At 36.8% G+C, this 27,401-nt stretch overlaps 2 protein-coding genes, 1 long non-coding RNA gene and 4 other non-coding genes across 7 annotated transcripts in view; 5 read left to right on the top strand and 2 right to left on the bottom strand.

Annotated features, from left to right (window-relative positions):
- The first annotated feature begins 3,362 nt into the window (after window positions 1-3,362).
- Window positions 3,363-3,691, top strand: LOC136980434 (uncharacterized). Its single transcript, XR_010881553.1, has 2 exons — window positions 3,363-3,445; window positions 3,519-3,691. It is a non-coding gene; the product is annotated as an uncharacterized lncRNA (long non-coding RNA).
- An 11,452-nt stretch (window positions 3,692-15,143) lies between these two features.
- Window positions 15,144-18,033, top strand: LOC136980433 (glycine receptor subunit alpha-2-like). Its single transcript, XM_067276539.1, has 9 exons — window positions 15,144-15,240; window positions 15,924-16,036; window positions 16,114-16,181; window positions 16,250-16,479; window positions 16,550-16,632; window positions 16,713-16,850; window positions 17,160-17,420; window positions 17,500-17,654; window positions 17,726-18,033. The coding sequence occupies exons 1-9, from the start codon at window positions 15,170-15,172 to the stop codon at window positions 17,960-17,962; spliced, it is 1,356 nt and encodes a 451-aa protein (XP_067132640.1). The 5' UTR covers window positions 15,144-15,169; the 3' UTR covers window positions 17,963-18,033.
- A 597-nt stretch (window positions 18,034-18,630) lies between these two features.
- Window positions 18,631-18,704, top strand: TRNAI-AAU (transfer RNA isoleucine (anticodon AAU)). The gene has a single exon. It is a non-coding gene; the product is annotated as a tRNA-Ile (tRNA).
- Window positions 18,705-19,157: 453 nt separating this feature from the next.
- TRNAE-UUC (transfer RNA glutamic acid (anticodon UUC)) lies at window positions 19,158-19,229 on the top strand. Its single transcript has one exon. It is a non-coding gene; the product is annotated as a tRNA-Glu (tRNA).
- A 202-nt stretch (window positions 19,230-19,431) lies between these two features.
- TRNAE-CUC (transfer RNA glutamic acid (anticodon CUC)) lies at window positions 19,432-19,503 on the bottom strand. The gene has a single exon. It is a non-coding gene; the product is annotated as a tRNA-Glu (tRNA).
- Window positions 19,504-21,597: 2,094 nt separating this feature from the next.
- Window positions 21,598-21,670, top strand: TRNAK-UUU (transfer RNA lysine (anticodon UUU)). Its single transcript has one exon. It is a non-coding gene; the product is annotated as a tRNA-Lys (tRNA).
- Window positions 21,671-24,014: 2,344 nt separating this feature from the next.
- LOC136980486 (multidrug resistance-associated protein 1-like) overlaps window positions 24,015-27,401 on the bottom strand; it is a 46,405-nt gene continuing 43,018 nt past the window's right edge. The window contains exons 21-28 of the mRNA XM_067276610.1: window positions 27,169-27,368; window positions 26,957-27,083; window positions 26,776-26,877; window positions 26,559-26,705; window positions 26,154-26,312; window positions 24,551-24,717; window positions 24,290-24,484; window positions 24,015-24,215 (exon numbers count right to left, since the gene is read on the bottom strand). Of these exons, the coding sequence (XP_067132711.1) occupies window positions 24,104-24,215; window positions 24,290-24,484; window positions 24,551-24,717; window positions 26,154-26,312; window positions 26,559-26,705; window positions 26,776-26,877; window positions 26,957-27,083; window positions 27,169-27,368 (1,209 nt within the window). The 3' untranslated portion in view covers window positions 24,015-24,103. The remainder of the gene's footprint in view (window positions 24,216-24,289; window positions 24,485-24,550; window positions 24,718-26,153; window positions 26,313-26,558; window positions 26,706-26,775; window positions 26,878-26,956; window positions 27,084-27,168; window positions 27,369-27,401) is intronic.

The following is a 27,401-nucleotide window of genomic DNA, read 5'->3' as shown; positions in this document are numbered from 1 at the left end:
TACAATCGGGGAGAATTTGTTGGAGGAGAAGAAATAACTTACACCTCTTATGCAGACACATAACATAGTTTAATATTAATTTAAAAAGTCACAATGGAATAAATACCCGCATAAAACTTTTTTGGAGGAATTTCGGAAGACAGTTCCAGATAAAATACAGCCAATGTTTATGGCCTATCTACACACAACGGTTTATCGAACGTTTTACGTTTAGAAGCAAAAATACGACTTCATAAAATAATTAAATTGTGGCATCCGCGAATACAAGCGACATCTGTTTCCTTTTATGACATTACGACCCGTTATCTGAAATTCGGCATCTACTCACCATTCTCTCCCTCTCTCTCGAGATTTTATTATTTCTAGACAGACAGTTTGTATTTTACTAAATTCCCGAACACGACTCTGATTTTTTGTAAATTCTGATGTTCGAGGTAAAGAATCGAAATTTCAATTAAAAAATAGAATTCTCGGTACACATAATCTATATATATAATCGAGACGAATTGATAATAATAATAATAATCAGTGCAGAGCCCAAACGGTTAGGAGTTGAAAGTTGAAATTTGGTACACAGGGTACGTCACGAGAACGCACACTAAGAAGGGATTTTTCGTAATTTCTCCCCATCGGGAGAGGGACAGGATTAAGGCTTAACACTTTCACCAACATTAGAAGTGTTAAGTAACAATGGAAGTGTTAAGTAACAATGGACGAGTAAGTAACAATGGAAGGGCCAACAATGGAAGTGTTATGAGAAAGCGACGTGCAAGACGCAGATGCAGTTTTTTTCGTTTTTGCGGGAAATCGAACATATTTTTAGACCCTAATTAGTCTGGAAACAGGGGGACCGAATTCTTGCATTTTGCGAAAATGGGTAAGGTTGACTATAACGTAATAATCTTAATCTTCACTATCGTTACTTTTGCCCAAGCAACGCCGGGCTTATCCGCTGGTTTAGAATAAAATACTATTAACTTTTTATTTACACTTACTAATTAACAATAGTGGGTTTGGTCAGGCCCAAAATGAGGTGGCCAGGTGGTGAAGAACAATCCAACTGAATTCGATTCGGAGCGAAATATGACACTTAACCGTCTCGAACGTCCGGTCGTCTTTGTTCCTGTATTAGGGGGATCGATTTGCGTTAATAGAATTAATTTATTCCTTATTAGGAATAAATTAATTCTATTATTCGTGTTACGAGTGTCGAAAACAATATTATAAACTCGATAAACCGGTATAAGCTTTCAATGCCAAGAATTTTTCCACTTTTAGATTTCGCAAATAATTCTTAGAATGATTTTGATTACGTAACGCGACGTTAGCTATTCCAGAAGTCGGGATGATTGTCTTAATGTGCCCGTTGTCGCGCAATTATTAATATATTGTATGGAATTTACGCGCTCTTAAAACCAACGTTAAAAATTATCGCGACGATTCGAGTTTTCGCGTTTCCAGATATTAGCGAGGTTGAGGCCGAAGTTTTAAACGCGTAAACGTGTACGTCAGACGTTCGGCGCCGCTATTCTGCCAAATTGATTAACCCATCAAATTAAAGAATTTAAAGGCAAGATCCGTTAAAAAGCCAGAAATTCAAGGCGAAAGAATGGTCGCTTCTTCCCGGCTCGATCTGTTTGATCTGTTTATTCCCTGTGTCAGTTTCCCTGTTGTCTCGGGCATCGTTTCGTTCTGTCGTATTATAAAGGCTTTTCAGTTTTTTTTTTAAATACTAACTTTATCCGGATTGATGTTGCATTAATACGCGAAACGTGCAACCCCGACGGACAACGAAGAATCTTTCCGAAAAGCGAAATAAATCAAAATCTCAGGAATTTGATTTATTTCATCCGATGGCCGAAAATGGACGAAAAAGATATTTATCAACCTATTCAAACGAATTTCGTGCAATTTCCGCAGATAATCAAGCCTCGAGACATAGAATTTAAGAAGATCGTCTTTAACTTCTCCACGGTTGTCATTCTGCACCATGTAAATGCAGAAGATAATTTATTTATCAAATTCCGAACACGAGAAAATGATTGAAACATAATTTACAAAATTATAAATTAATTAATCAAGAAAAAATTTTAAAAATTGATTTTTTTAATTGCAATTTTTACGAACTTCGAACGTCGTTGATGCGTCTTTTAACGTTTGTTCGAAATACGTCACACGTGACGATCTCAGTTGGATTGTGTTTCTGCTCGGAGTCGGACGTGTTGCTGTTGAGCTCGTAAATTGTGTGCTTTTTTGCAGTTTCCGGAGTTCGAGAAAGAATAAAACAGATTTTTTTCCAGGTAATTTTTAGTCCATATTGACCCTAGACGTAAGAATTTATTTCATATTGCCGAAAGAATCGTTTCCAGAAGACATCTCGGGCCATCGCTCGATGGTCGGCCGTTTTCGTTTTCGATTCGAATGTTTTAGATTTAAAAAGGCAGCTGCGGTGAGAATTTTGTTTTTCTCTTTAAGCTTTTGTTTTCACTCGACTAATTGCAAATTTTCTTTTTTACAGAATAAAGACGTTGGTGCGGTTTTGGAGGCGGTTCCGGCAGAGGAAAGCGGTGACGGTGTGGAACGAGTCTGTGGGACTCGTACCGCGCCCGAAGAGACGTTGGAGGAGCGGGTACTCGACGAGCGACAGGCTGCGGGAGAAGAAAACCTTCTCCAAGTGCGCGTGGCATGGCATCCTCTCGGAGTTGGGATTATATGACGCTACACTCTGGGTCCGTCGCACTTGGCCAAGGTCTTCGATGGTCATCCGGCCACAGACCTTGCTACGGAGGATGTAGAAAGTGACATCTGGTCTGAGTTGACACTTTCTGTTTGGTAGCGTTCTGCCTCTTCGTCCACCACGGGGGCGCCACTGCCTTGCCGAAGTCGGAACGGGAAGGAATCGGAGGAGAGAGCCGTCCGAGTCTCGGGACGTGGTGTCTGTGGTTTTGTTGCTGCGGACGGCTGCGGTTACGTTGGCCTGGGCGGCGATCCTCTTCGATTTTCCCTTCTTCACATTCTTACCGGATTAGACACTTTTCACCCGGACTCGACACTTTTTCCCGGACGTGACCCATGGACTTATCTCCCGATCGTGACAACGGATTCGACTTCCGATTGTGACCACCCGGACGTGACACGTTTACTCATCGGACGCGACATTCGGTCGACCTCTCTTCCCGAACAACTGTTATGAGGATTGAGCTTCGGGTTAGGGTAGGCTAGGCTAGGTCAGGTCCTTCGCTCTTCTCGTAACACTGTTCGGAAAAAAAGACTGTCTGATAAAGGTATTAATGTTGACCTTAGATAATAGATGAACTTCTCGCTTTCTCAATGTCATTGTTTTGTAGGAACATTTGGGTGGAAGAAGAATTTCTCTCCCCCACTTTATCACGAGGAGGACACGGCCATTTATCATATAAGTGAATATTTCCCGAAATCTCCGATGGTAAGAACTCTTTCGTTTTCTTTTTTTACACATCTTATACGCATATCGTAATTTACTGTTTTTCTGTTTTTAGACATGCCGAAAGATGTTCTTCGATCACACACACACATACACACATACACACACGGAAACAACGTCACTGTACTGTACACGGTTTAACCCTTACTCGAATTCTCGCAAGTATGCACTTACACGTCAAGCGCCTCGTTCTCTGTAATTCGACACAATGAAACAACCCGAACACTCGCTTCCCACAAATCCAACTCCTGGGTCCTCGTCCCGGGAAGTGGAAACGCCAATTTTAAAGATTAAAAGACTTTAAATTGGTGGCCGAAGGGGCTCTGGTAATCACAACTTTCATCGATTTAATGGAATTTAAGACATTAGCGTCAGTAATCGTTTTGTGATGAATTTTTGAATCGACCGCTATGATAAATTTGGTCACAAGCCGCATTTGCATGATTTATTCTTACAAAACAATCAAATTTTGCATCAAAACAGCTAAATTTTTAGCTATAGGCCTATTGCGTCAAAACGCCAACTGCGCTAAAATATGACACTTATTTATGTATTTATTTGTTAATATCAGATTATTTATCAATACTAACAAGAGTAAAAGATAAAAGAAAAAACTAAAATATAATCAGTTATACCATGAATTAATAATACGTTTGATAATCATAATTATTTACAATAGTTTTTATTGAGCCGGACTTATTCTGCGCTGTAGACATAATCTTTTTAGCAAGCTCCTTATGGGTTTGACTAGGACCGCAATGGAGCAGCGGGTGGGGAGGGATGGAGTTCTGCGGTTTTTCGATCAGTTCGAATAAGATCCCAGAGCCGTAGCCTTTCTTTTTAGCTGTTCGGCCATCTAGTCGTCAATGGACCGTCCAACTCGCAGGTATTAATATATCCAGAAACAATGAAGAATCTGAAGCTCGGACAGCTCGAGGTAGCGGACGCGTTGTGATATGACGTCGGTTCTTGTTTCGAGAGCCGGAATTTTTTTACCATTTATGTAAAAATTATATAAATGCATATATAAATAAGTAAAATTACAACGTAAAATGAAAAGTTTTCCCAGTTCCTAAACGTTTTCAAGTTGCATGTACTTATGTGGACGCGACTAGTGCGAATTTTGATTTTCATGCACACTGTAATGGAGCAAAACGATGCAATTTGATGCAACCGTAAAAAATTGCATTATGTAAATGCGCTGTTATTGGTACTAAGCCGTCGTAGCTGGTCATGTTATATCATTATTAAACCACTTTTTGCCCGATTATATCTATTATATATATATATATATATATATATATATATATATATTATACTATTATATTGTATTTAAATTTGGAGCTATGATATACATCGTAGTAATTGGTCGTTTTACAGCTCTATGATCAAGAGACGAATAAGAGCTACAGCACAAGAATACATCCTGTTTGGTAATTTCTTCAGTGATTGACAGCTTCTTAATTCTTGCTTTATTAATGGCTTCAATTTTTATTTATGCACTTTACGTTTAGCAAATAAACAATGATAAATTAAATCGTAAAAAACCTTTTTTTTAATGAAATGAGTACTCGTGGGTTAAGAAACAACATTTTGGTAGCTCATTTTTGTTAGCAATAAACCGTTGTTTTGCAGCTAGGCCGAATGCTTCGGCTTGTAAAATTACTTAAATTTATATTACCTAACTTACACATTGAAGCAGAGCAATTTGCTCATAGGTAAATCAGTCCGCAATTTTTTGAAGTAAAATAGGTTATTTCAAAGGAGGACACCGAATTAATCTTCTGATATACAATTATCATAATAAACAATGCCCGGTTATGTTTGCGTTAATCCCCAGAATCTGCCGTCGTATATCACAGACTCGACCCGGGTATATCTTAAAAAAACAAACCGAGTCGTATCTCTATTAGGGCGATAAATCTCCGGAAGCCGTTATTTATGAGTTTTTGTTGTTTTAGAGAATTTGAACGACCCGAAGAATACGTCTTTCTATTTTTGGAGAGAGAAAAGTCGCCGAATTACTTCTGAATTTCCCACCTTAGAAGTTAGAGGGATAACCAAACGTTTTTAACCACATGTTTTATTACGAAATTACTTTCAAATTATATCGGATGAGTAAGAACGCTCGCTTCTTGACTATATTTGACAGTGGAACAAATCTTCCGTTTTGCATTTGTTTAATTGTCGAACATCATCGCGGAGTAACAGGAACACATATGATGATACCGTTTAAATCCGCAACCGAGCCGAATCTTTTTCAGTGGATCGGCCTAGGCCCCAAACTACTCCACACCAACCTAGTGCCAATTTCACTGGCACTAGGCAGATACGTAGGGCAGAAAAATTTAGGAGCACATCGGTTAAAGGGAAATATTTATCAATTATTTTAATTAGACATATTATGTATACATCTAGAGATGTGGCATGTAGATGAGCAGGTTATTCAATGCACAAAGCATCTAGTAGTAAAGAGGAAGGGCACCAAACTTTCTTGGACTGGCTTTGCGTAATGTATCACAGAGGTTTTATTTGATCAAAATCGTTATGGACTTTTTCGAGCTATCCGGAAAAACTGCAGAATGTTTTCGAATTTTTGCGCCATAATGTGTACGAGTTCGAAACTGAAATTTGGTGTATGATGGTTTGGGGTCAGAGACGACCCACTAAAAGAAGTTTCGGCTCGATTGAGTATTTAGGCGAAAACACTATAGGCCATAGTAATGTTTCTTGTTCGCTAGTAATAATTAAGACGGTGATCGCCCGTTAATTTTATTTTTCCTGTACTTATGTTAAAGAATAAAGACACTTTAAAATTTTGAAAGGTCGCTGCACGATACTCCCCTAACAATCGTCCAGGTCCCGTGGATATACGTAATTCATCCGTTAAGTCGTATCGTATTAGGATGTACAGCACATTAGATGTAGGCTAATTGTACTGTACATTAACAAAGAGTCCAATACGGGACCACGAATACGAGATACAATTATGTACTGTACTTCAAACGTAAGTTCCACCCAGAGGCGAATTCTCTGGGCTCGCTTAGCATCATCAATTTTGACTGTCAAGAAGGTTTTGACTGTCAATATACTTTTTATATGAGAACAAATATGCCAATAATAATTTATTCTAACGTGTAAACTCTTTTATCATTTGTGTTTGCTTTTACATTGGCAGCAGTTTTAAGTCAGTGCCATGCTTGTGGGAACTCTATCGCTCGCTCGTGTGGAGGTTTGCCGCAGCAAACAAGTGCGCGCGCATGACGTCACTCGAAGCATTTAAACACAGTGGGCCCTGTGTCCCCCAGTGTCAAGGGTTTTTGTTGGCCCTGGGCCCCCAGGGCCCACAAAATTTGAATTATTATTATACATTTTTAATACTTTTTCATTATAATATATTTCATGTGTAAATATAATGGGCTTTATAATAGTCCATAGTTTTTTATTCACACCAAATAACGTTTCTGCCTATTGTTTAGTGCTAGAGATAGGCCTATTTTTCCTATTATAACTTTCAGCATGCCAAAAATTTTGGTCAGGATTCGCCGCTGGTTCCAGTACGATCAAGACATTTCAGATTATGGATCTCCTTAATACATGGGTGATTGTTATGGTTCTTAACAAAATATATTTTGTTTTATTTACATGTTTTTATTTAGTATCGTTCCATCGTATTTCACATAAATATTCAAAAAGATTAAATTAAAAATTAATTTAACCTTTGACAATCGGTGACTAACAATTTAAAACGCTATATTTCGAGAGAAAATAATTATATCTTAAAGAAATATCGAAAGTGGATTAACATTAATAGGTTTTTAAATAATTACGTTCAAAGTATTCACACGTCATTAAGTCGGATGCGGTAAACTAAAATAATTCGTTCGCTGAAATTAACTTATATGGTCATTTGAAAGAAATTTGTGGGCTTTTTAGAATATTTCTGTAAAATACGACAGAGCCGGTTCGTAGAAAAGTATATTAAAAAGAAGAAAGATAAACTTTCCGGAAACCTGAACAGAAACAAAAAAAAATCCAGCAGCGAGTTGCTTAACTTTTCCGGCAGCATTTAAAATTTTGATGGCGCCATCTGTTACATTTTATTAAAAATATTTTTATATTTTTAATTTTTATAAAATGGCAAAAAGCTTAATTTTCGGGTTAGGGATGGGTTTATATAAAAAAAAAAAAAACTGTAAATGTTAATAACGAGTAAAATCGTCATTAAGTTCGACCCTACTCGAGATATGACGCACCACACCCTTTTATCTCTCCACCCCTCGAACTTTAACACCAAAATTTAATAGCATCAATCTAGCGGATTGATGCTATTAAAAATCAAAAATTTCTGAAATTTTCGATAGAAAGCACAAGAGTTATTAAGCTTCAAAATGGGTAAATAAAATCGTGTACCCCTTATACGTACACTAACTTAATCCATATACACAGAAACACTCCCCCTTTTTTGCATTTCTCAACGTTTAAAGGTCCCTTGAATAATTAAGTCCAAAAATGTAAAAATCTTTGGGGATTATTTTTTGACCTATCTCCAACTTTTCCTCTGTTATAGGCCTATATAACAAAGCCTGGAAAGTAAAATTTGAAACTCAAATTAATTGGTTTGGGTTTTTGTTCTGGTATTCTTTCCCTTTGCGAAAAGACTGCACCTGACACACTATTAGTAGAAGTAGGAAATCCAATTTCTCTTCTGGAACTGGAACTGATAAAGAGTTCCGTTGAAAGCAGTAGGCCTATTCATAAAAGTACAGAACGAAACGTTGGTAGTTCAGACAGTTCCTGTCGGAACTACCAACGTTGGGTATGCAACGTCTCAACCTTGGGTATGGAACGATTCCTAGTAGTTCTGAGTCTGGAACGTTTCCGACGATTCATCTCTTGCTATTATATGTAAAAATAATATACTCACTTATGTCGAAGTTGGACAGAAACCGATCGAAGCTTCCCTCTGTGATCACTTCATGGTCCAAATGAAAGTTCATCAGGAGAATCAGTCAACCCTGGGAATCAAAAGACTGTCTACCTTTGACATTAGTGGGTACCGAATTTTTTGAACTAGACCTGATGAACTAAGCCTTGGATCCATCTTTGGAGAGGGGCTCTTTGCAAGTCACTCAGAGGACTTCGGCCACTTCTAGTGCCGATTTTAACTGCCTAGCAGCCTCGGCTTGTGCAGAGTAAATCCGCATCAGACGTTTTCCCATGAGAAGATGGCAATTGAATTCCGTTCACCCGAAATTAAGTGATACGAAAAAGGCTGCACTTGACATGTTATTGAATGGAAGTAGGTCTACGTGGAAGAGGTGCTATTGTCTACGCTTGATGACATACTACGAGTCTCCTTTTGGATGGGTAGAAGTTACTGTAAAAAATCCGCTGTGGAAACCTCACTGGGTTCGCCCAACTTTTCCACCTACGTCTGTCACGTATCCACACGAGACATTGAATCCCAAAGCAGCAATTCATGCTGCGATGGGATTCAAGAGAGGTGATGCGCCATGAATCGATGGTAATTGGTCACCACGCTCTCGCATTCCCTAAAAATTAATAATGCAATTATTGTCATTTGTGTTTCTTTATGAGCGGATACTGCCCTAAAAATATGTTAGATAGTGTATACACTTTGTATGCACTAAAACGGTCTTTCTCCATATCAATAGTAGATTCTGCCAAGTCCACAATGGGATGGGTGGTGAGGAAAGGGACAGATCATCTACGAAGTATTCCTGGAGTAGCCCGTTCGGTTTCGATCCCGGGTTCTCGAACGCGGTTTGATGACCCCTTTAAGCTCCAGATGCCAAGTACAGTTATTTTTAATTCGAGAACAGTGGTTCAATGTCGCATCAAATTATTTATTCCCGTTTTCGTTTTTAAACGATATAACATTAATCTATTGTAAAACTTTACGGCGAATAACATTTTATCTGAACTAATACAGTACGTTTAAAACTTTTTTTACGATATTACGTAAAACAAAATGTTGACCGTAGGCAAAGATAGTAAAGATCGGTATGACGTCATTTGCGATTGACCCTGGATCCGTAAACGACATTTGTCTGAATCGAAGGACATGGTTTCTCGTAGATATCCCGGATTATATCTGGGAGCGTGGGATATTTCCCGGAACGAGCAGATTTACTTCGATTATCAGTTTAACGAACGCCATTCCGAATTCAAGTAAATGTTTTAAGAAAAATAATAACGCACCGACACTAAAACAAAAATTATTAGGAAGGAGACGATGTATTAATTAATGATAAAAAGTTCTTTAATGATTCACCTGTGGATTCTTCTGTAATTATGTAATAATAAACAATCAAAAATGTTTAAATTTCTTTATTCCATTCTTTCTTCAAAAGTTTGTTTAATTTCAAATCTATCTAACGTTTTTTATAAATGCAAATTAAGTAAATTTAATTAATAACAGCATCTAAAATGCAAATCTTTGAACTATACGAGGTTACAATACATGTACACAGAGAAAGATAAACTTAGAAATGCGTGTTTATTTCCAGATATGAGTTGTATACTCGTTGGTAGGCTAACAGATCGACCGAGTGGTTAAAACACTGGTCGTGGGTTGGTGGCTGGCCACGGGTATGCCACGTGGAATTATCCGGGCTTCACGTGTGACACAGAAATAGAGAGCATTATTCTTGAGGGTGACATCCCCACTTGGCTGGTTACGTTGCCTTATTCCATCAATCCAATCTCAATCAGTAACATATCGTTTAATATATAAATTAATTAATGCGTTAATAAAATTGATTAACATTTAACACAATTTATTACGGAATTGTTTTCGTTATGTTTTTGAGTAATAAAATGATTAAAAAATTACATAATAACATTTGTCTTCTGTAGAGAGAGAGAGAGAGAGAGAGAGAGAGATTAAATTACAAATCTGTATTTAAACAATTGCAAATGACGTTTTGAAGAAAAGACAATATTATGTTTACCAAAATTTTAAAATAATGACAACAGATTATTGAATTTGAAGACTAGAAATAGATAAAGAGATTTATCTATTTTCGAAGACAATTACATTATTTAGGAAATTATTTGCTTCTTATCGAAAGATTCGTCCTTACCTTCCAAGTATCGACTTTTGATTTGAAACGAAAACTTTAGATTCGGATAAAATCAGCTTTTACTCTAATTTACGTGTGATATAAAGAAAATTACGTCGTATTTTAACGACAGAATTTTCTGTAGAATAATAATGAATCGTCGACATCTATGCCATAAATTATACCGTATCTCGATTACAATTTTCAGAAGATGAAGCGATTTTTAAGAGAAACGAATCTGGTCACTTTCACAAGTTATTGCCTTAATACGAAGTCGAAACTTCTTTTGCCCCACAAATAGTTAATGTAAAAACGGAATGGCATTATTATAAACAATAAATGTGACAGTAGAATGAGATAAAAGTGATTCACGCTTAGAGGGTTATCTAGATTCGACTTCCAGTAAAAATACTGATTTTCTTCCGAATGTTTTCTTAATACTTAAACTTATTGGAGAGACTGCAAAAGAGCTTATTAGATGGACATTGCGCGAAATAAAGTAAAACACAAATACATCGATAACGAAAATCTCGAAAAGTTTACTATTGCTAAGTACGCATTGATACGATGATAGAAGTCTTTGATAATTATTAATTGAGTGAAATAATATACACTGACCTGTCCATTATTTCGTACCTAAGAGGTTCCTTACCTGAATTCTACACATCGAAACCTGTTTTAGAAACCGCTTACGTATGCGAATGGTGAAAATGCGATAAGAGGACAGTGACGCGACGAAAACCAGGGTGATTGTTACCACTTTCAGACAGTGCAAGAAGTTTATCTCGTTCTCGCAACTGGGCGAATATCCCGAATATTCTGTGAAATTATTATAAGAAATGAAACTTCAAACTTTTAATTTTGACTTTGAGTTTTAAACAAGCTTTTTTAGGTACTCTTATCTCGACTATAATAGATTAACAAATATTTAATTGTCCTCATTCTTACCTATTGCAAGTTTTTATTTATGAAAACGTTCAGAATCTATTCTACTTCTTTTCTTGTCATCAATTAAATCAGAGGTACTGAAACGCCGCTGTCTGTAAGCAGTGGCATATATCATTGCATATGTGGCAGTGGCAAGGGGATATCATTGACACACACACACACACACACACACACACACAAAAAAAAAAAAAAAAAAAAAAAAAAAAATTAAAATTTATTTTTTCAACTCCAAAGCGTATAATTACGATGGAAAATATGTTCTCGAACCATCCTTCGTGCACGTGTTAATAAAAGTTACTTAATCATTCAAATATTTTTACTTTCCCGGCTGCTATATATAACAGAGGGAAAGTATGGCGATCGGTTAAAAAATGACCCCCCCCCTAAGATTTTTACATTTTTTGGTTCAAGACACCTTGAACGTCAAGAAATGCAAAAAACTTCGGGAGTAATTTCTGTATGTATGGATGTGTGTGTGTGTGTGTGTGTGTGTGTGTGTGTGTGTGTGTATGGGCACGGTTTTGTTCACCCTGTTTGAAGCTTTTTTTTTTTTTTTTAACTCTTTCCGCCCTGTGGGCACTAAGAGGGCCTCTTTTTTAGTAGGCCCATTATGGGTTCGGCCAGGCCCACAATGGGGCAACCGGGTGGTGAGGGACGGGGCCCGACATATCCGAACGGACCACCCCCCGAAAAATTCCTGGGGATTATTCGACCCGTTCGGATTCGATCCCGGGTCCCCCAGAGCGGTAGGCTGCCACCTTTACCGCTCGGCCATCCGGCCGTCCCTGTTTGAAGCTTAATAACTCCATTTTATTTTGTCGAAAATTTCTGAAAATTTTCAGGAAATTTTTTTTTTATTAGGAGGATTGATGCTATTAAATTTTGGTGGGAAAAGGTCAAGGAGTGGGGAGATAAAGAAGGTCGTACGTATCTCCAGAAGGGTCACTCTTAATGACGACTTTATTCGTTATTCGCATTTACAATTTTTTTTTTTTTTTATAAAGCCCATCCCTACCCTTAAAATTAAGCCTTTTGCTATTTTATAATAGCTAAAAATATAAAAAGTTTTTCAAACAAACTATCATAACAGATGGCGCCACCAAATGTTGCCGAGAAAGTTAAGCAACTCGTTGCTGGATTTTTTTACTTTTGAGTTAGCCCTCCCACGAATACTTCTGGATACGCCACTGTGATATACGGTAATATTGAAGGTATCGAATTTATTTTTAATCAACGTAATATTCGAGATCTCGACGATCGAATACTTTCTTGTATTCGAGTATTGGAGGAAATATTGTCTCGTCTCTATCAAATATTACTAGATATTATTGTGGTTCTTAGTTATAATTATAGTTAATGGGCATTAGTTGCAGTCAAAAGTGAAGATACCTTTTAACTCCAGAAGAGTTGATTCCCGGAATTTTCCATTTCAGGAGATTCGACGGTTTTACTCTCAGCAATATCAAAACTCTATCATCTGTTCTTTATTCGTTTCAATATATAACCCAAAAGTTGATCGTCTTGTCCAGTAATTACGAGAAGAATATTTTCAGAAAGCAACCAAACTCAAAAAATTCTGAATATTGATAAATTATTCGAACACACTGACAAAACTCTACTTTAAAAAAAGCCAATTCTTCATAACATTTTCTTAAATGGCTCTTTTTATACCCGAGAGGCTTTGTTATATGTATCTCATTATTATCTCGACATTTTCTGTGATGCTTCAATAAAAAATATATCTGATAACGAAAATTGTAGTCTTATTATGATACATATGGTGTAATATTGCCTTACGTTACATCAAGGTCAGGTTTCTCCATTCCGTTACGTTGCGTACAAGTGTTCATACTGTACACTAAGTTTTCAGTTAGCCAATTAAGTATCACAATTTTTATAATCTCTTTCTTTAAAATTGTATATAAAGTGGGAAATTTTTCTATTTCAATACAGTAATTAAGTTTTCGTCTTTCAGCGTGCTTTCTTCCATTGTTTTCCTCCTGTCATCCCAGTCTACAAGCAGAATGATGAGACAATCTTGATAGGATGAACTAGGATTCCTTCCCTCAAATTTGACTCGGGTTCGATTCAAGCGTAACGACGTTATTGCTACCGAAATGGCTTCCGGGCACATAATAACATCACGTTACATCACTTACGTTACGTCACGCTATACGTCCCTATCTGAACGCAACTTTATAACGACTGAAACTAATGGAAATCCATTTGTAATTAGATCTTTTAAGTAAAAGTTTGGAAAAACTGTAAAGGAAAGAATCGTATAACTAATTAAGTAGTGCAAACAGACTGCTTGCTGCACATATAGCGATCAACAACGAGCTAATTTGGTACAATGGTCTCTGTATATAGTATTTGAACATACCTGGCTGTAGGTACCATCAAACTTGTATTTTTAAAGACCGGGTGGCAGATAAAGGCGTCAACCTGCTACTCTGAAGGACTTGGAATCGAAACCGGAAGAGCAAATTCCAGAAATTTTCACGGGTGGTATGGCCCGAACTTGTCAGGTCAAACCACCCGTCGTTCGCCACTCGGTCATCCCCATTGTGGACCTAGCCGAATCCACAATGAGCTTAAAAAAAAAACCCCTTATTGCCCACAATGCAAAAGATGAAAACTGAAAAAAAGATTTAAGTAAAAAGTAATAACAAGAATAAAAACAAAACTAATGATTACAAACAATAGATGATCTCTAATATTAAATTAAAAACATTTAAACTCTCTGTCTTTATTTAATAACTAAATAATCTTATCATTGCGTAAGTCAGTCCAAAAACACAGTTCACATTTTACATATAGCGTGTCTATCGTAACGTGATCGTGACACGGCAATATCAAAACAATCGGTAGATCTCTTATACATTTCGAATATGTCAGATATTTCATCTTTCGACACTTTGCTTTTTCTTTAACAATCTTCCCACGGGAAAAAAAAAAATCTAATGTAATTTCTCAGCAATTCGTGTAACTCGTGACGGCTCGAGACGTCTCGGATCGAGAGTGAACAAATAGGAAAGGTCCAACAATACTCAATTAAAAATTAAAATGACGTTACCAATTATACCCTCTGACGTCATTATTATGTAATTCTTTCCAGTGATATTTTTTAATTCTTAGCTTGGGAATTCTTTTCTATTAAGTTTGCTCTCGATATCTGATCGGAACGAATACATCTCCACTTTCTATTATCGTTTATTCTTAATCGGATACATTAACATAAGGGTGTTCGAATCGGTAATTTTTTACCGGAAAAGTCCACATACCTCTCGAAAAGAACGCCAGCCAGCAGCTACTTGGAACTGGAGGTATTCTTATTGCATCCACGGTTAAATCCCAATTATAAAACAATAAATTATCGCGTCATTACTTAACTCGCTATCGCCTAACTTAAGCCGTCTTAAACACCCTATCTTAGCTTAACAATCGTTTTGTGTTTACCTTAAGATTACATCATTAGTGTCGTACGCAATAACTCGGGAGCGGTTTGAAGAACGAAGATTCCGAATATTCGTAGACGTTCGTTCTTTCTTAACACAAAAGATAAATAATAGTTGCGCATGCCCCGTCCTAATCTATTAAAGTGATCCTCGGACGATCTTTCCTCAGATCGTTTCCGTCAATTGTACGCTTCGGATATTTTTGGCAGCGAATGGGCCGGAAGTACGAAGGTGGGCGCTCAACTCTTCTACTGACATTTTGGCTTTTTGCAATGTCTTACAGGTAAGTTATTTTCTTCCCTGTAAATATCGGAACGAAAATGTTAATACGGTGCACTCTCGCTAAACCGAACTAATTATTATAAGAGAATAATGTATACTATTGAAAGACAAAGTTTATTCTTGTTTTTTCTTGTCACTGCCATATTGCAATTACTATAATTTCTATAAAAACACAAAAAATTTAAAATAACTTTTCTATTTAACATGTGGTAATGCATACCAAATTGGCCCAAACAAAATTCAAAACTGTATAAAATTTAAGTTAATACAATTTAAAAAAATTAAAAAAAATAATGATTCGAATTAGCAAGAGTGCATTGCATTTATCGAAATAACCTTTAAACTCACAAGTTAGGAGGAGAAGAATCATTTGTAATAACACCGACAGTCGCTGAATTTTCGCGTTAGTGTCACCCTCGATACTCCAGAGACCAGAAAATGGACGGGAGATCGTGTTATTAAAAATTTTGAGATTAATGTAATGAGAGCAATGAGACACGCGTTGTCTTTTAAGAATGCAAGTTGTTTTTTGTAATTGCAATAATGATCCGCGTCATCGCATAATTCGGTTCTCCGAATCTCGGACATTATGGAGCGATTACAATACAGAGACGCAAATTAAATTATAAAATTGATAGGTTATTCTACCGAAAATATATTTATATCTCGTTTCTTCTACAAAAGACGTTCGAGTGCCGAAGACGATATATCGGAATTGAATTACGAGAAGATCTTTGATAAGATATCCTGCGAAGATGGACGTTATAACTGCAAAACCAGGCCTTTTATAGGAAAAGGTATACGTTTTTCAATAGAAATTGTCGCTTGTCCTTGTTTGCATTGGAATGACTAAATATTAAAATTTCGTTTCTAGACATACCCGTAAAAGTTAACACCAGTATATTTCTGTACAGCATGACGTCCGTCAACGAACTGCACACAGTGAGTATATCTATCGTTTGTAGATTAGAAAGACTGAACGGCGCGATGATAATTTATCTATTTTGTAGGAATATACTATCCAGATGTTGTATCGTCAAAGATGGCAAGATCCTAGATTAGATTTCACTAACATCTCCGACATTCGGCGAATCGTCGGGGATCACTGGCATGCCAAACGTATTTGGATACCATCGGTCCACGTAGTTAACAATAAGGAAATTGGATCTCTTTCTAGGATAACAGAAGGAGCCGTTTTGGTGCATATTTATAGAAATGGTACAGTAGTCATGAGCAATAGGTATGTTTTCGTCGGAACCATTCGCTTTTCTTCAAAATCCCTTTTTATAGATAATTATTTATTTCGATAGGGTTCACATGAGACCTTTATGCAAAATGGAATTTTACAGATACCCGTTAGATAAACAAGTCTGTACTCTAGAAATTGAAAGTAGTAAGTACAGTACGTCTTCTGTTTTTGTATTATATAGAAGAAACGATCAGTCCTTTAATTAATGTACCTGTAAATTTTAGGTACACTTTCTCCTTATCATCTCACATTGCATTGGGAAGCTGTGGATCCTATTCTCTTAAGCAATCATTTTTACGTGACGGGTTATGATCTAACCAATTATTCTACAACAACGACTCAAGTCAAGTATCGGCATACAGGTATCTTTAGAAACTATTAATCAATGCTATAAAAGTTGTAATATTTAGTTTTTGGAAGTAACTATTATCTTATATCAGTTCCAAAAACTTGTTTCGTGCCACTCGAATTTCATCCTGGCATTCGAAATTCAGTTATTTGGTTTTCGTTAAAGACAAAACATGGAGCCAAATTTAAATCTATGTTGCCTCCATAAAGAAATCTAGTTATTATACTAGACAATTGTCGACAATATATATATATATATATATATATATTGTATATATTACAAGATCTATCTATTTGTATACTACTGTTTTTTTTTTTTTTAGGTAATTTTAGTAAGATAATAGTGGAGTTTCAACTGCAAAGAGAGTTCGGACACTTTTTATTGGATATTTATATCCCAGGGATGTTGTTCGTGGTGACTAGTTGGACTTCATTTTGGGTGGAGATTCCCGCTGCACCTGCTAGAGTCACTCTGGGCATCACCACCATGTTGACGCTCATCACCAGTGAAAAGTCGGTGAGGGAGAAGTTACCGAAAATGTCTTACGTACACGCGCTAGATATATGGAACGTTGTCTGCACCGGTAAGATTTCGTCTACAACTAAATTATTCTTATAGAAAGAGAGCAACGTCGTTAAAATAAACAAAAATATTTTTTCCAGCGTTTATATTTGCCTCTTTGGTGGAATATGCCATGGTTAATTATATCTATCACAAGGATAAACGAAGGAAACAAGGAGGAATGAAAAGAGTGGATAGCTCTGCGACATTCGCATCGATGGAGACGGATACAACTTCTGTGTTTAGTATCTTTAAGGTGAGTTTGGATTCCAAATTAATGTATAATATCGCTTTGGGATTGTTAATTTATTTCATTTGTTTTATCAGAATGTGTTCAAGAGCGAACAAAAAGAAAGTTCCCCGGGATTGCCAACCAGCATCTCTCTGCACGACTTCCAATCGTTGACTAATCAACCTTCCCCAGAGATCGGGTGCGGTCCTTGGCCCTTGCCCAAACTCAGACCTCAGGACATAGCCAACGGCATAGACAGAAAATGTAGAATTATTTTTCCAGTCGGTTTCCTCATGTTTAACGTCGTCTACTGGACCGTCTTGTGGGTTTGAATGTGAAAAATTTTTTACCTATCGAAATTCACAAATCTGTATTTGTCAAATCTGCAATTAAATTATTGAGTAGGGTGCATTTATTATTAGGTGGTATCCATCTAAAAATATAAATATCATAATGTATTATATTTTGTTTTGTAATTATTTTAAAATAAATTATTTAAATAAATTTTAAGTGTTTTTAATGATTTTATCATTTTCCTGGCCTGGATAAACGCTTACAGTGATATGTCTATCAAAAGTCAAAATAAAATATCTTTGTTTTGACTTTTGACTAAGATTTCCTCTCATTGCTAATCACAAACTTCACCAGTATAATAAGTCTTATTAATAAACAAAGTCCAAGTAGACAATATATATACACAGAAATGCAAAAAGTAAGGACAAAGAAATAAAAATAATTAAAATAAACTTTATTGTATTTGCATAGAATGCCCTTTACAGAAAACTTTGTGAGAGTCTGATGAGCATAAATGTGGCTTACAGCATACGTGCTTCTTGAAATCAGGCGATTTCGGCAATTGAGCAGCATAAAAGTTTCGTGAAAATACTAAGTTAAAGTAGATTGTTAGGTTACCTGTTTTCGTGGTTGTATGCATCGTATGCATCGTAACGGAATATCGATCTGGTCTCAGTATATTCTTGAAGAATCGCTTGGCATTCACAGCTCGTTAGCTCAGTTGGTTGGAGCGTCGTGCTAATAACGCGAAGGCCGTGGGTTCGACCCCCACACGGGCCAGTCGTTTTATTTTGCAGATTCCGAACGTCGTAAACGGAGTTCACTACAGACTGTTTTTATTTTTGTTTGCTTTTCGACTAACGATAAATCTCTCATCAGTTGAACCGGAGGATATTCATTTAAACACGCACCAGTGCAGTGCAGTCTTCACAACAGATGTTCCGGTCAATGCGTACGACTTTCGCAAAAAACCAGAGTTTTGTTTCGTCGTCGCCCTTCGCACGTCAACGAGTCCTTTATTCATAACGGAAGCGGACAACGACGCAACTCGGGGAGTTTCGTTGCGAATTCGAAACGGAGGTTACGAATATTTTTCGACGGACAGCAGCAGATCCACTAGCGCAAAGTGAAGAGATAAATGAAAGCAAGCAGGAGTTTCATTGGAACGAGCCGAGAAGATTCCTGCTTGATGGATAACGTGTAATTATAGTGGAGTTGGTGGCAAGAACGACCTCCCATGTGGTCTAGTGGTTAGGATACCTGGCTTTCACCCAGGAGGCCCGGGTTCGATTCCCGGCGTGGGAATTTTTTTTCGCTCCTGCGTTTCTAAGTCGTCCACCTTACGGGCGTTGTTTTCTGTTTTTCGAAGCAATCTTACAGATCTACGAAGCAATCCTTCGAGACCTGTAGTCTCGTAGAAATTTTCGCAGACGGATTTGCATGTTTGAGTGGGAGTAAAAAATAACAATAGGCAGCGCCAAAACGCGGAAAAACGAACAAAAGCAAGTTCCCATGCCGGAAATCGAACTCGGGTCACCTGGATGAGAGCCAGGTATCCTCACCACTAGACTACATGGGAGCACACGTTTGTCAGAACTACAATCTCTTTCCGCTTCACGTAGAATTCGGCGGTTGGGAGGGCTACGAGTATTCGAAAAAGCTCGAGGATTTGCAATTGCGCACTCTTTTACTATTTGTTTTAACCAGATTTGTAAAATATTAATGCGTTAAAATAAATTTTAAGTTATCTGAGAAATTATCAACTAAATTTACGTCAGCCGAATAACAGCAAAATTATTCCCACCTGCGGGCACTAAGAAGGTCATTTTTAGCAAGCTCATGATGAGCCTTGTCAGGCCACGCTGTCCACGACTGACCACTGTGATAGTCACGCGAGTGTACAATAGTCCACGAGAGGCAGTACAAAAAAAAATAATAATAAATAAAATAAAATAAATAAATAAATAAATAACAACAATAATTTATTTTTTTCACGTGATTAACAATATACAGGATTCTTTCAGATACCAACTCTTAATGTTATACAATATCCAAAACTGGGGTGAGGGATCGAGCGAATACAGAACAAAAGAACGCGCTCGCGACAAATAAGAAAAGATGGACTTGTAATCTTGCAACTAACTTAAACTAAATTATAAACTAAAAGGAAAGGAAGAATAGCAAGAAGATTTTGTATGATAGAGGAGGTTATAAAAAATACTCGGATTCTCTGTTTGTATTGACGCTCTTCTGCTGGGAAACCACTGTAAATCGTTTCTTGCTGAAATTCTTCGGATCTCTTCGAAGATTCTCCTTATACAAAGGACGTTCTCTCTCTCTCTGTTTACGTTAGCGGGGTTCTTTCTCTTTCTGTAGGCCACCTTCGTCTCCCTTTGTCCTTCTAGACGACGAGCAGGAGCGTAACTTTCGCACGTCTACCTTCACCGAGAGTCCGACCAAAGAATGAACCTTCTTATCGTTCTAGTAGCATCAGGGACTTCACTTCCCATTGTCAACGTTGTTCGTGGAAAGGGTTACCCCACTCACAAGAAGGAAAGTTAACAGAAAATTCGAAAAAACAAAAGGAAGAACAAAGAAGAAAGAAAACTGAAAAGTAAACTTATATCTAATATATTCAATTAATATTGCGTATTGTCACACCACCTCCAAAAAAATTCTCGTGGTTTTTCGATCCGTCCGGATTCCATCCCGGGTTTAAGAACGGTAGGCAGTTAACCTAACCGATCGGCCAAGCGGATCGTTGAGCATATTGCATGAAAATCAACTTTCCAACAAGATGAAAACAGGAAAAAATATTACAAAACTTTAATTAGTAAGCACTACTTTGAGTTCATAAAAGATTAAAGCGTTCTTTTGTGCATGATTGTGAACACGCTGTATAAAGCAACAAACTTCCTACACTTTCAGAAACAATACCATTGATTTTTAACACGAAACTTAAGATATTTTCTATCAATTTTATCTAATAGAATATTCTCAGGGTGTATAAACTACAGCTGTGATTAAGATACGTAGTGGCTTCTGACGTTAAAGCTTAACGGATTACGTTAAATGAGGTGCATAAAACTTTTAACTGCATCCAATTTTGGCTCGATGTCGGTTACCTCTTACTTTCACTCTCGTCAAATTGAAATTTCCACCAATAGTACGAACGTTTACTTTTTCGAATTAACTAATGACTTGTCGATCGATCAGACAACTAATGCGGCTTCTTGTCATTTCAAACTGAAAAAGGCGCAGTGGATACTTTCTTTCTTTCAAAGAATAAAGAACCATCCTTGGAATTAAGAAAACAGAAATTCGTTTATTTCTGAGTGAATTAAATATAAAAATTCTTTTCGTGTTCACAAGGCAGAGGAAAAAAAAAAAAAGCTAGACTCTGGCCAGATGTAACCATTGATTGATCCATCGTCAATGATTGCACGAAATCATCGCACAGCACTACAAAGTGGTCGTGGTGTGTCTGTAGAAGTACGCGGCAATGCCTAGATGCGTGATGACGTCGGAGAAATCCGAGACAATTGCGACACGTATGTGTTTAAGACAGATTAGGTAATTCGTAAGCTAAAACAAAATTTTTAATGCGAGATATTCTTGTCGACAATGATGCTTAGATACGTTATCAGGCCGGGAGCAGAGTCATCAAGTGAGAGCCCGGATAGCTCAGTCGGTAGAGCGTTAGGCTTTTAACCTAACGGTCCAGGGTTCGAGTCCCTGTTCGGGTGATTTTTTTTTTTTTTTTAATTTTGCCGATCGTGGTTGTGGATTGCTAGAATAGAAACGCATTTTATCTAGACTTACGAATGCGCGCCTAACTGGATATAAGATAAAGACGTGTTTGATTGGAAACTTGCGAATGAGTATTTTGCAACGTTGTTGCATGTAGGGAAAGCAAATAGCAGATTTATCCTGCAGACTACGTATGTGTTGATTTTACTGAAGGCGCGTCTAGGTTTTCTCTCGTTACCTTACCACAATTCTTTTTATTACATTTCGGTAATTGCAATTAATTTCTTGGAAATTCGCTCCGAAAATCGGAAGATAAAGACAGAGTTCGACGGACGGATGGACAAAATATTGCACTGATAGAAAACGAAAGTCGTTAGAATGAAGGAAGGCAGGTAGACTGGTTAGCTCAGTCGGTAGATCGTTAGGCTCTTAACCTTTTAACCTAAAACGATCTGGTGTTCAGAGCCTCCGATCGGGCGAGACTTTTTCGCGTTGTTTGGCGCATTTTGGTCATTGTTGAATTTGGCTGAAGACTTGTGTCTTTATGAAACATGTACCAAAAATCATGCGAAATAACATATTTAATTTAAGTTATGATCACATTTATAATGATAACATATCTAGCACGAGAAGAAACCAACAAATTCCAAAATAGCAATTTTCATGGCCAATACTGTAATTTTTAATCGTCGTTTCATCTCGTAATATGCCCTTAAACGAAAGAGATTACAATACCTAATCTTGTCTTGTATCGGCTAGTTAGGCACGAGCTTCTAGGCCAGTGATTCTCAACCACTGCGAATATCCATACATAAGCGACGTCAGACAAGTATTACTTTACTAGGGCGCGTTTAGAAATTGTAACCGGTGTTACCGGTAACTGCCGATAGTTACCAAGGCGTTTAGAAAACGTGATGTAAATAACAAACTGCGTTTAAAAATCACTGTTATGACGTCACCGGTCGTCCTGCGGTACTTACCGAAGTAACCGTGTGTACCGCCAAATTTTTAAATTATTAAAAGTGTACCGTGACGAAAAAAAGGTTGAGAATCACTGTTCTAGGCTATATCGCTCCGTGGGAAAGTGTGACGTAATTGTTACGTAATAGTAGTGGTATGCGTTTATGATGGTCGTTATGTGGAGAATAATGCCTTCCGGGAGGAATTTTAGGGTATCTGGCCCCTATTCAGGCGTTACAGACGTGGAGAAAACCCGGGCGAACCCACGACCAAACTCCCAGTGTTGAGGGAATGAAACCGTTGGGCCACTGGTGGTCCTGTGACAATACCTACACAATGCACTCCATTTATCGCCACCTGGCAGTATAGTATAAAAATTATAGTAGTAAAAATTTTAGAATCATAGCAAAAACATACCTACAGAATACTATTTAGTGTGAAAATCCCAGGGCTTGGAGAAATTATTAATTATTTGAATTAATTATTAACCCCTTCCATCACCTGATATGTGTCAACATCCGTCCAAACGGATATAAAAAGGGGACCGATCTCGGCCTCCGGGCGGCCATCAACTGGCGACTCCAACAGACATCAACCGCCATACAGGAGGACAGACATCGACAGCGCCCATACGATACAGCAGCCGTCCACAGAAGCAGTCGACCGCCGTCTACAGACATCGATGGCCATAGACTAAGGACCAGTTCATCCACGATCACCTCCGGTCCGACGTCCAGCCACCTGCCTCCACAAACTCCTAGATTTGCGAGGATTTCACCGTCCCCGCATAGGTTGGATCAATTATCAGAGATACTAACTTCATTTGTAAGCTCTCTCTCTCTCTCCATACGTTAGCGGGTAGCTCTAATAACGAATGGGACGCGCCGCATAGACTTTTAGATTGTCGCGCGGGTTGTACCTTTGTATAGTTTTAGATATTCATATTTAGCCATACGTGTAATCCTTAGCTTAGAGGTATTAAATGTGTGTTGTTACGTAAAAACCTGTCTCTTTCCTGACTACGGACACCTGGACACTTGGCTTCCCCACTCACCCCTCTTTCCTACCACTCGGAAAATCGCCATCCAGTGACGCAGTGACGGATCTCTCCGATCCGTGCCGATAAGTGGAGTCAAAGCACGCAGCTTTTACCCCCCCCCCGGGTTCTCAAATTAGTATCGCTGGCATGCTCACTGTCCCGATTATGATGATAAATTAATAATTTTAATGTTTTAAATTTCATCTAGTAACTATACTGTATTTTCATAAATTAAAAGATTTTGAAAATTAAAGCATTCTCTATTTTCTAATCATTATCAAGTCCATAATTTTAATACTCGAAAGGCGAAATACCTCAAAAATTACACCGAATCAAACATCTTACAAAAATATAAGACAAAATTTATTTCGAAACAAACTGATTTTTTTCTCTTAAAAGAAAAAAATAAATCAAATCATGGCGTGAACAGTTAAATTAAACACGCATCTTTTGCCATGGAATAAAATTCCGAGTTTTCATTATCCAGAAGATTTTTCGGTGAATCCCATTCCAAAATTCTCCCATTGGACAGCACCAAAATTCTGAAAAACACAATTAAAATGATTTTTTTGTTTTCAATTCGAAATAAGCAATTTTACGTATGTTAATAACTGACCTGTCATAGTCCATGATGGTATTGAGCCTGTGAGCTATGGTGACGACGGTACAATCCGCAAATTCCGTGCGAATGGTAGACTGGATTAATTCGTCCGTCTCCATGTCGATAGCCGCTGTCGCTTCGTCCAAAATAAGAATTTTGGATTTTCTCAATAGGGCCCTGGCCAAACACACCAACTGTCTTTGACCCACGCTGTGAAATGTTGCCAAAATTTAGTTTATTTCTAAATATTAGAGAGACAGTTATAATAATCCGTACCTAATGTTTTCTCCACCTTCTGTGATGACGTGTTGAAGTCCCTCTTCCAAAGACGAGACGAAGTGTTTCAAGTGTGAATGTTCCAAAACCTTCCAGATATCGTCGTCAGAATATTTATTGAAAGGATCCAAGTTTGTTCTTAGTGTTCCAGTGAATAACACTGGATCCTAACATAAATTGAAAATATAATTAAGCAAATACCAAAACTTCAAGAGCGATAAATTATCAAATTTTCGAAAATACAGTAAATCAATAATCATTAACAACTACGGTTTTGAATGACAGTTAAAGCATCTGTGATTAGTGTATCGCAAGGGTTCTAATATTTTAGAGCTAGTGGCATACAATTTTTGGGGGTATTCTCATCAAAGATGCTCCTGCGAGTATAAACGAAACTAAACGTTAAGGTTCTGCTCTTGCATTAAAAATATGCAAATAATATTAAAAAGTAAACAAAGAGTTATAATTTTTAAATGATACTCATTTGAAATTCTGTGACATCCCTACGAAATTCGTGGCAAACCAATTAGAGCCGCTGTTGCAGTGAAAAAATTAATCTGTTTTTATATCGACTGCTCTTTTCTCTTTCGCAAAAGAGCAAGTAATTTAGCTTTAGAGGAAGAGAGGCATTTCAAAACATCTTGGAAAATTAAAAATACATAAAATAGAGTATTTTTCAAATTTCACCAATTGAAAGATATGCTTTATTTCCTGTACAAGATGATTCTAAATTATCGAGTTTCCGTCTCCTTTATTCTTTCAACTGGCGACAAAATAAAACTGCTTACAGAATATGAAAGTGTTCAAAAAGTTTTATTACATATACTGTAGATCTACGGATTTCCATGCTATGATAGATTTCCCTCCAAACGTTCTCCAGCATTTTCGTTATAACTGTAACAACAATTTTGCGCTTGAATTCATGGGGAAAGAATTAAATCTCTCCAAAAATTATCAAAACAAAAATCATTCTAAATACCATCAAGAACATTCCAAAGCTTTTTAAAACTTTTTAAACTCCAAATTTTTTGCTTCCCTTTTGCAGGCAGACACCTACACCTATCTCAAAAACATTACTAATTCTCTTTATTTCATTAACCAATTTTCATTTTACTATCTAGACTAGAAATGGTACAAATAAATGAAAATAAAAAGAATCCCCCAAAGACAATGTTAAATCACTATATTTTTGATTTATAAATTTCTTGTGCCGGTTGTATTAAGTGAGCAGCGAGCATAAAATTGCTATATTGACTTATCATACAGGAAAAAGGCAAATGGACTTATTATATTTTCTGTACAGTACATATATTAGGCTCTGTCTGAATAGAACCTATTTTACGTCCATTCGCCTTTTTCCTGTATGATAAGTAAAATATAGCAATTTTATGCTTCTAATATTTTATTACGTAATAAATGACAGAAATAGTTCTATCATTTACCACGATTTAGTCAAAATCACTCTCCCATTGTTATAAAAATCTTTATGAAATGACATCCTTTGCAAAGCAAAATAATAAAAAATCGCGTAATATTTATAAAACGCCGCCAGCAAATCTCCGCGAGCACCTTCCTATAACAAAAGCATGGAACGTTTATTTACCTGAGGAATAATTGTAAGTTTGGACCGGAGATAGTGCAACCCAATTTTAGAAATATCGACGTCATCGACATAGATTTTCCCGGCTGCCGCTTCAATAATTCGAAAGAGAGATAAGGTTAGCGATGATTTTCCGGCACCGGTTCTTCCCACGATACCAATCTGAACGAAAAAATAAATACAATAGCTGCTTTTAAATGATCTGAGACAATTCATAGAATAATAATAATAATAATAATAATAAAACAATCTGAATGATCGTGATAACATTCGACTGTATGTCCGTTATGAAATTGAAATGCAAAATTTGAAAAAAATATGATAAATGGTAGTAGATTTAATTGAAATAGTAGTAACAGTTAAAAGTGTTTATTGTCGATCTAAATAATAGAAAACAAATATTTATACCTTGTCGCCAGCAGAAAAGTCGCATGTTATATCATTCAGAATTAAATCTAATCCTTCTCTGTATCTGGTAGCATAATTTTCAAATTTGATATTTCCATTTTTCGGCCAGGAATCATCTGGTTTGGTTGATTTGTTATAACGAGGAGCCTAAAAATTTGTAATAATCTAATTTTTATCTTAATTTAGATTTAATTTATCTAAGTTATTATTTGTTTACCTCTGTATTAATTCCGGTGTATTCCAAGCATCGTTCCACCGAAACTATATTTGTTTCTACATCTGCACTAGCTCGAACCAACATATTTAAATTAGCCGTTATCTATATTTGGAAAATTTTATTAACAGCTACGTTTTAAAATAATTAGGAAAAAAAAAAAGGAAAAAGGATTTGTTTTTACCGTTAAAGCGTAGCTGACGGATAATCCAACAATTCCGGGATTCAAATCATCCTTAGTAAGAACCGCAAATAACGCAGAAAAAAATACTATTGAGTATCCTAAAAATTCTAATCTTATTGCCAGCCATCTATATACGAAAGCAGTAATTTATATTTTGAAAATTTATGGCATTTTTCGTTAAAATTAATTTAAAAATTAAGAAATGATCTTACCGATTTGCTGCTAGACTGGGATAATAACAGGAATGATTAATGTCTACGCGGTAATTTGACTCATCGATAAATTTTTGTGTGGCTCTATAAGCTCGAATGGAAGAACTTCCTGTTATTGTTTCAGAAAAATGCGCATAAATCGGAGAACGTGTTACAGATTCCAGTCTCTTCATCTGTCGCGATGTGGGAATGTAAAATTTCTGAAATTACAATAATAAACGGCTTTTAATCTC

Source organism: Centruroides vittatus, unplaced genomic scaffold (assembly GCF_030686945.1).
Source record: "Centruroides vittatus isolate TY-2023 unplaced genomic scaffold, ASM3068694v2 contig_7, whole genome shotgun sequence".
Classification (NCBI taxonomy): domain Eukaryota; kingdom Metazoa; phylum Arthropoda; class Arachnida; order Scorpiones; family Buthidae; genus Centruroides; species Centruroides vittatus.
This window is presented reverse-complemented; position numbering and strand designations above follow the sequence as displayed.

What these genes read in the sequence shown, in the direction of transcription:
- LOC136980433 (XM_067276539.1), top strand. Translation starts at nt 15,170, where the DNA reads ATGGGCCGGAAGTACGAAGGTGGGCGCTCAACTCTTCTACTGACATTT. An exon ending in CTTTTTGCAATGTCTTACAG is followed by an intron (nt 15,241 to 15,923) that starts GTAAGTTATTTT and finishes CTTCTACAAAAG; the next exon opens with ACGTTCGAGTGCCGAAGACG. An exon ending in TACTCTAGAAATTGAAAGTA is followed by an intron (nt 16,633 to 16,712) that starts GTAAGTACAGTA and finishes TGTAAATTTTAG; the next exon opens with GTACACTTTCTCCTTATCAT.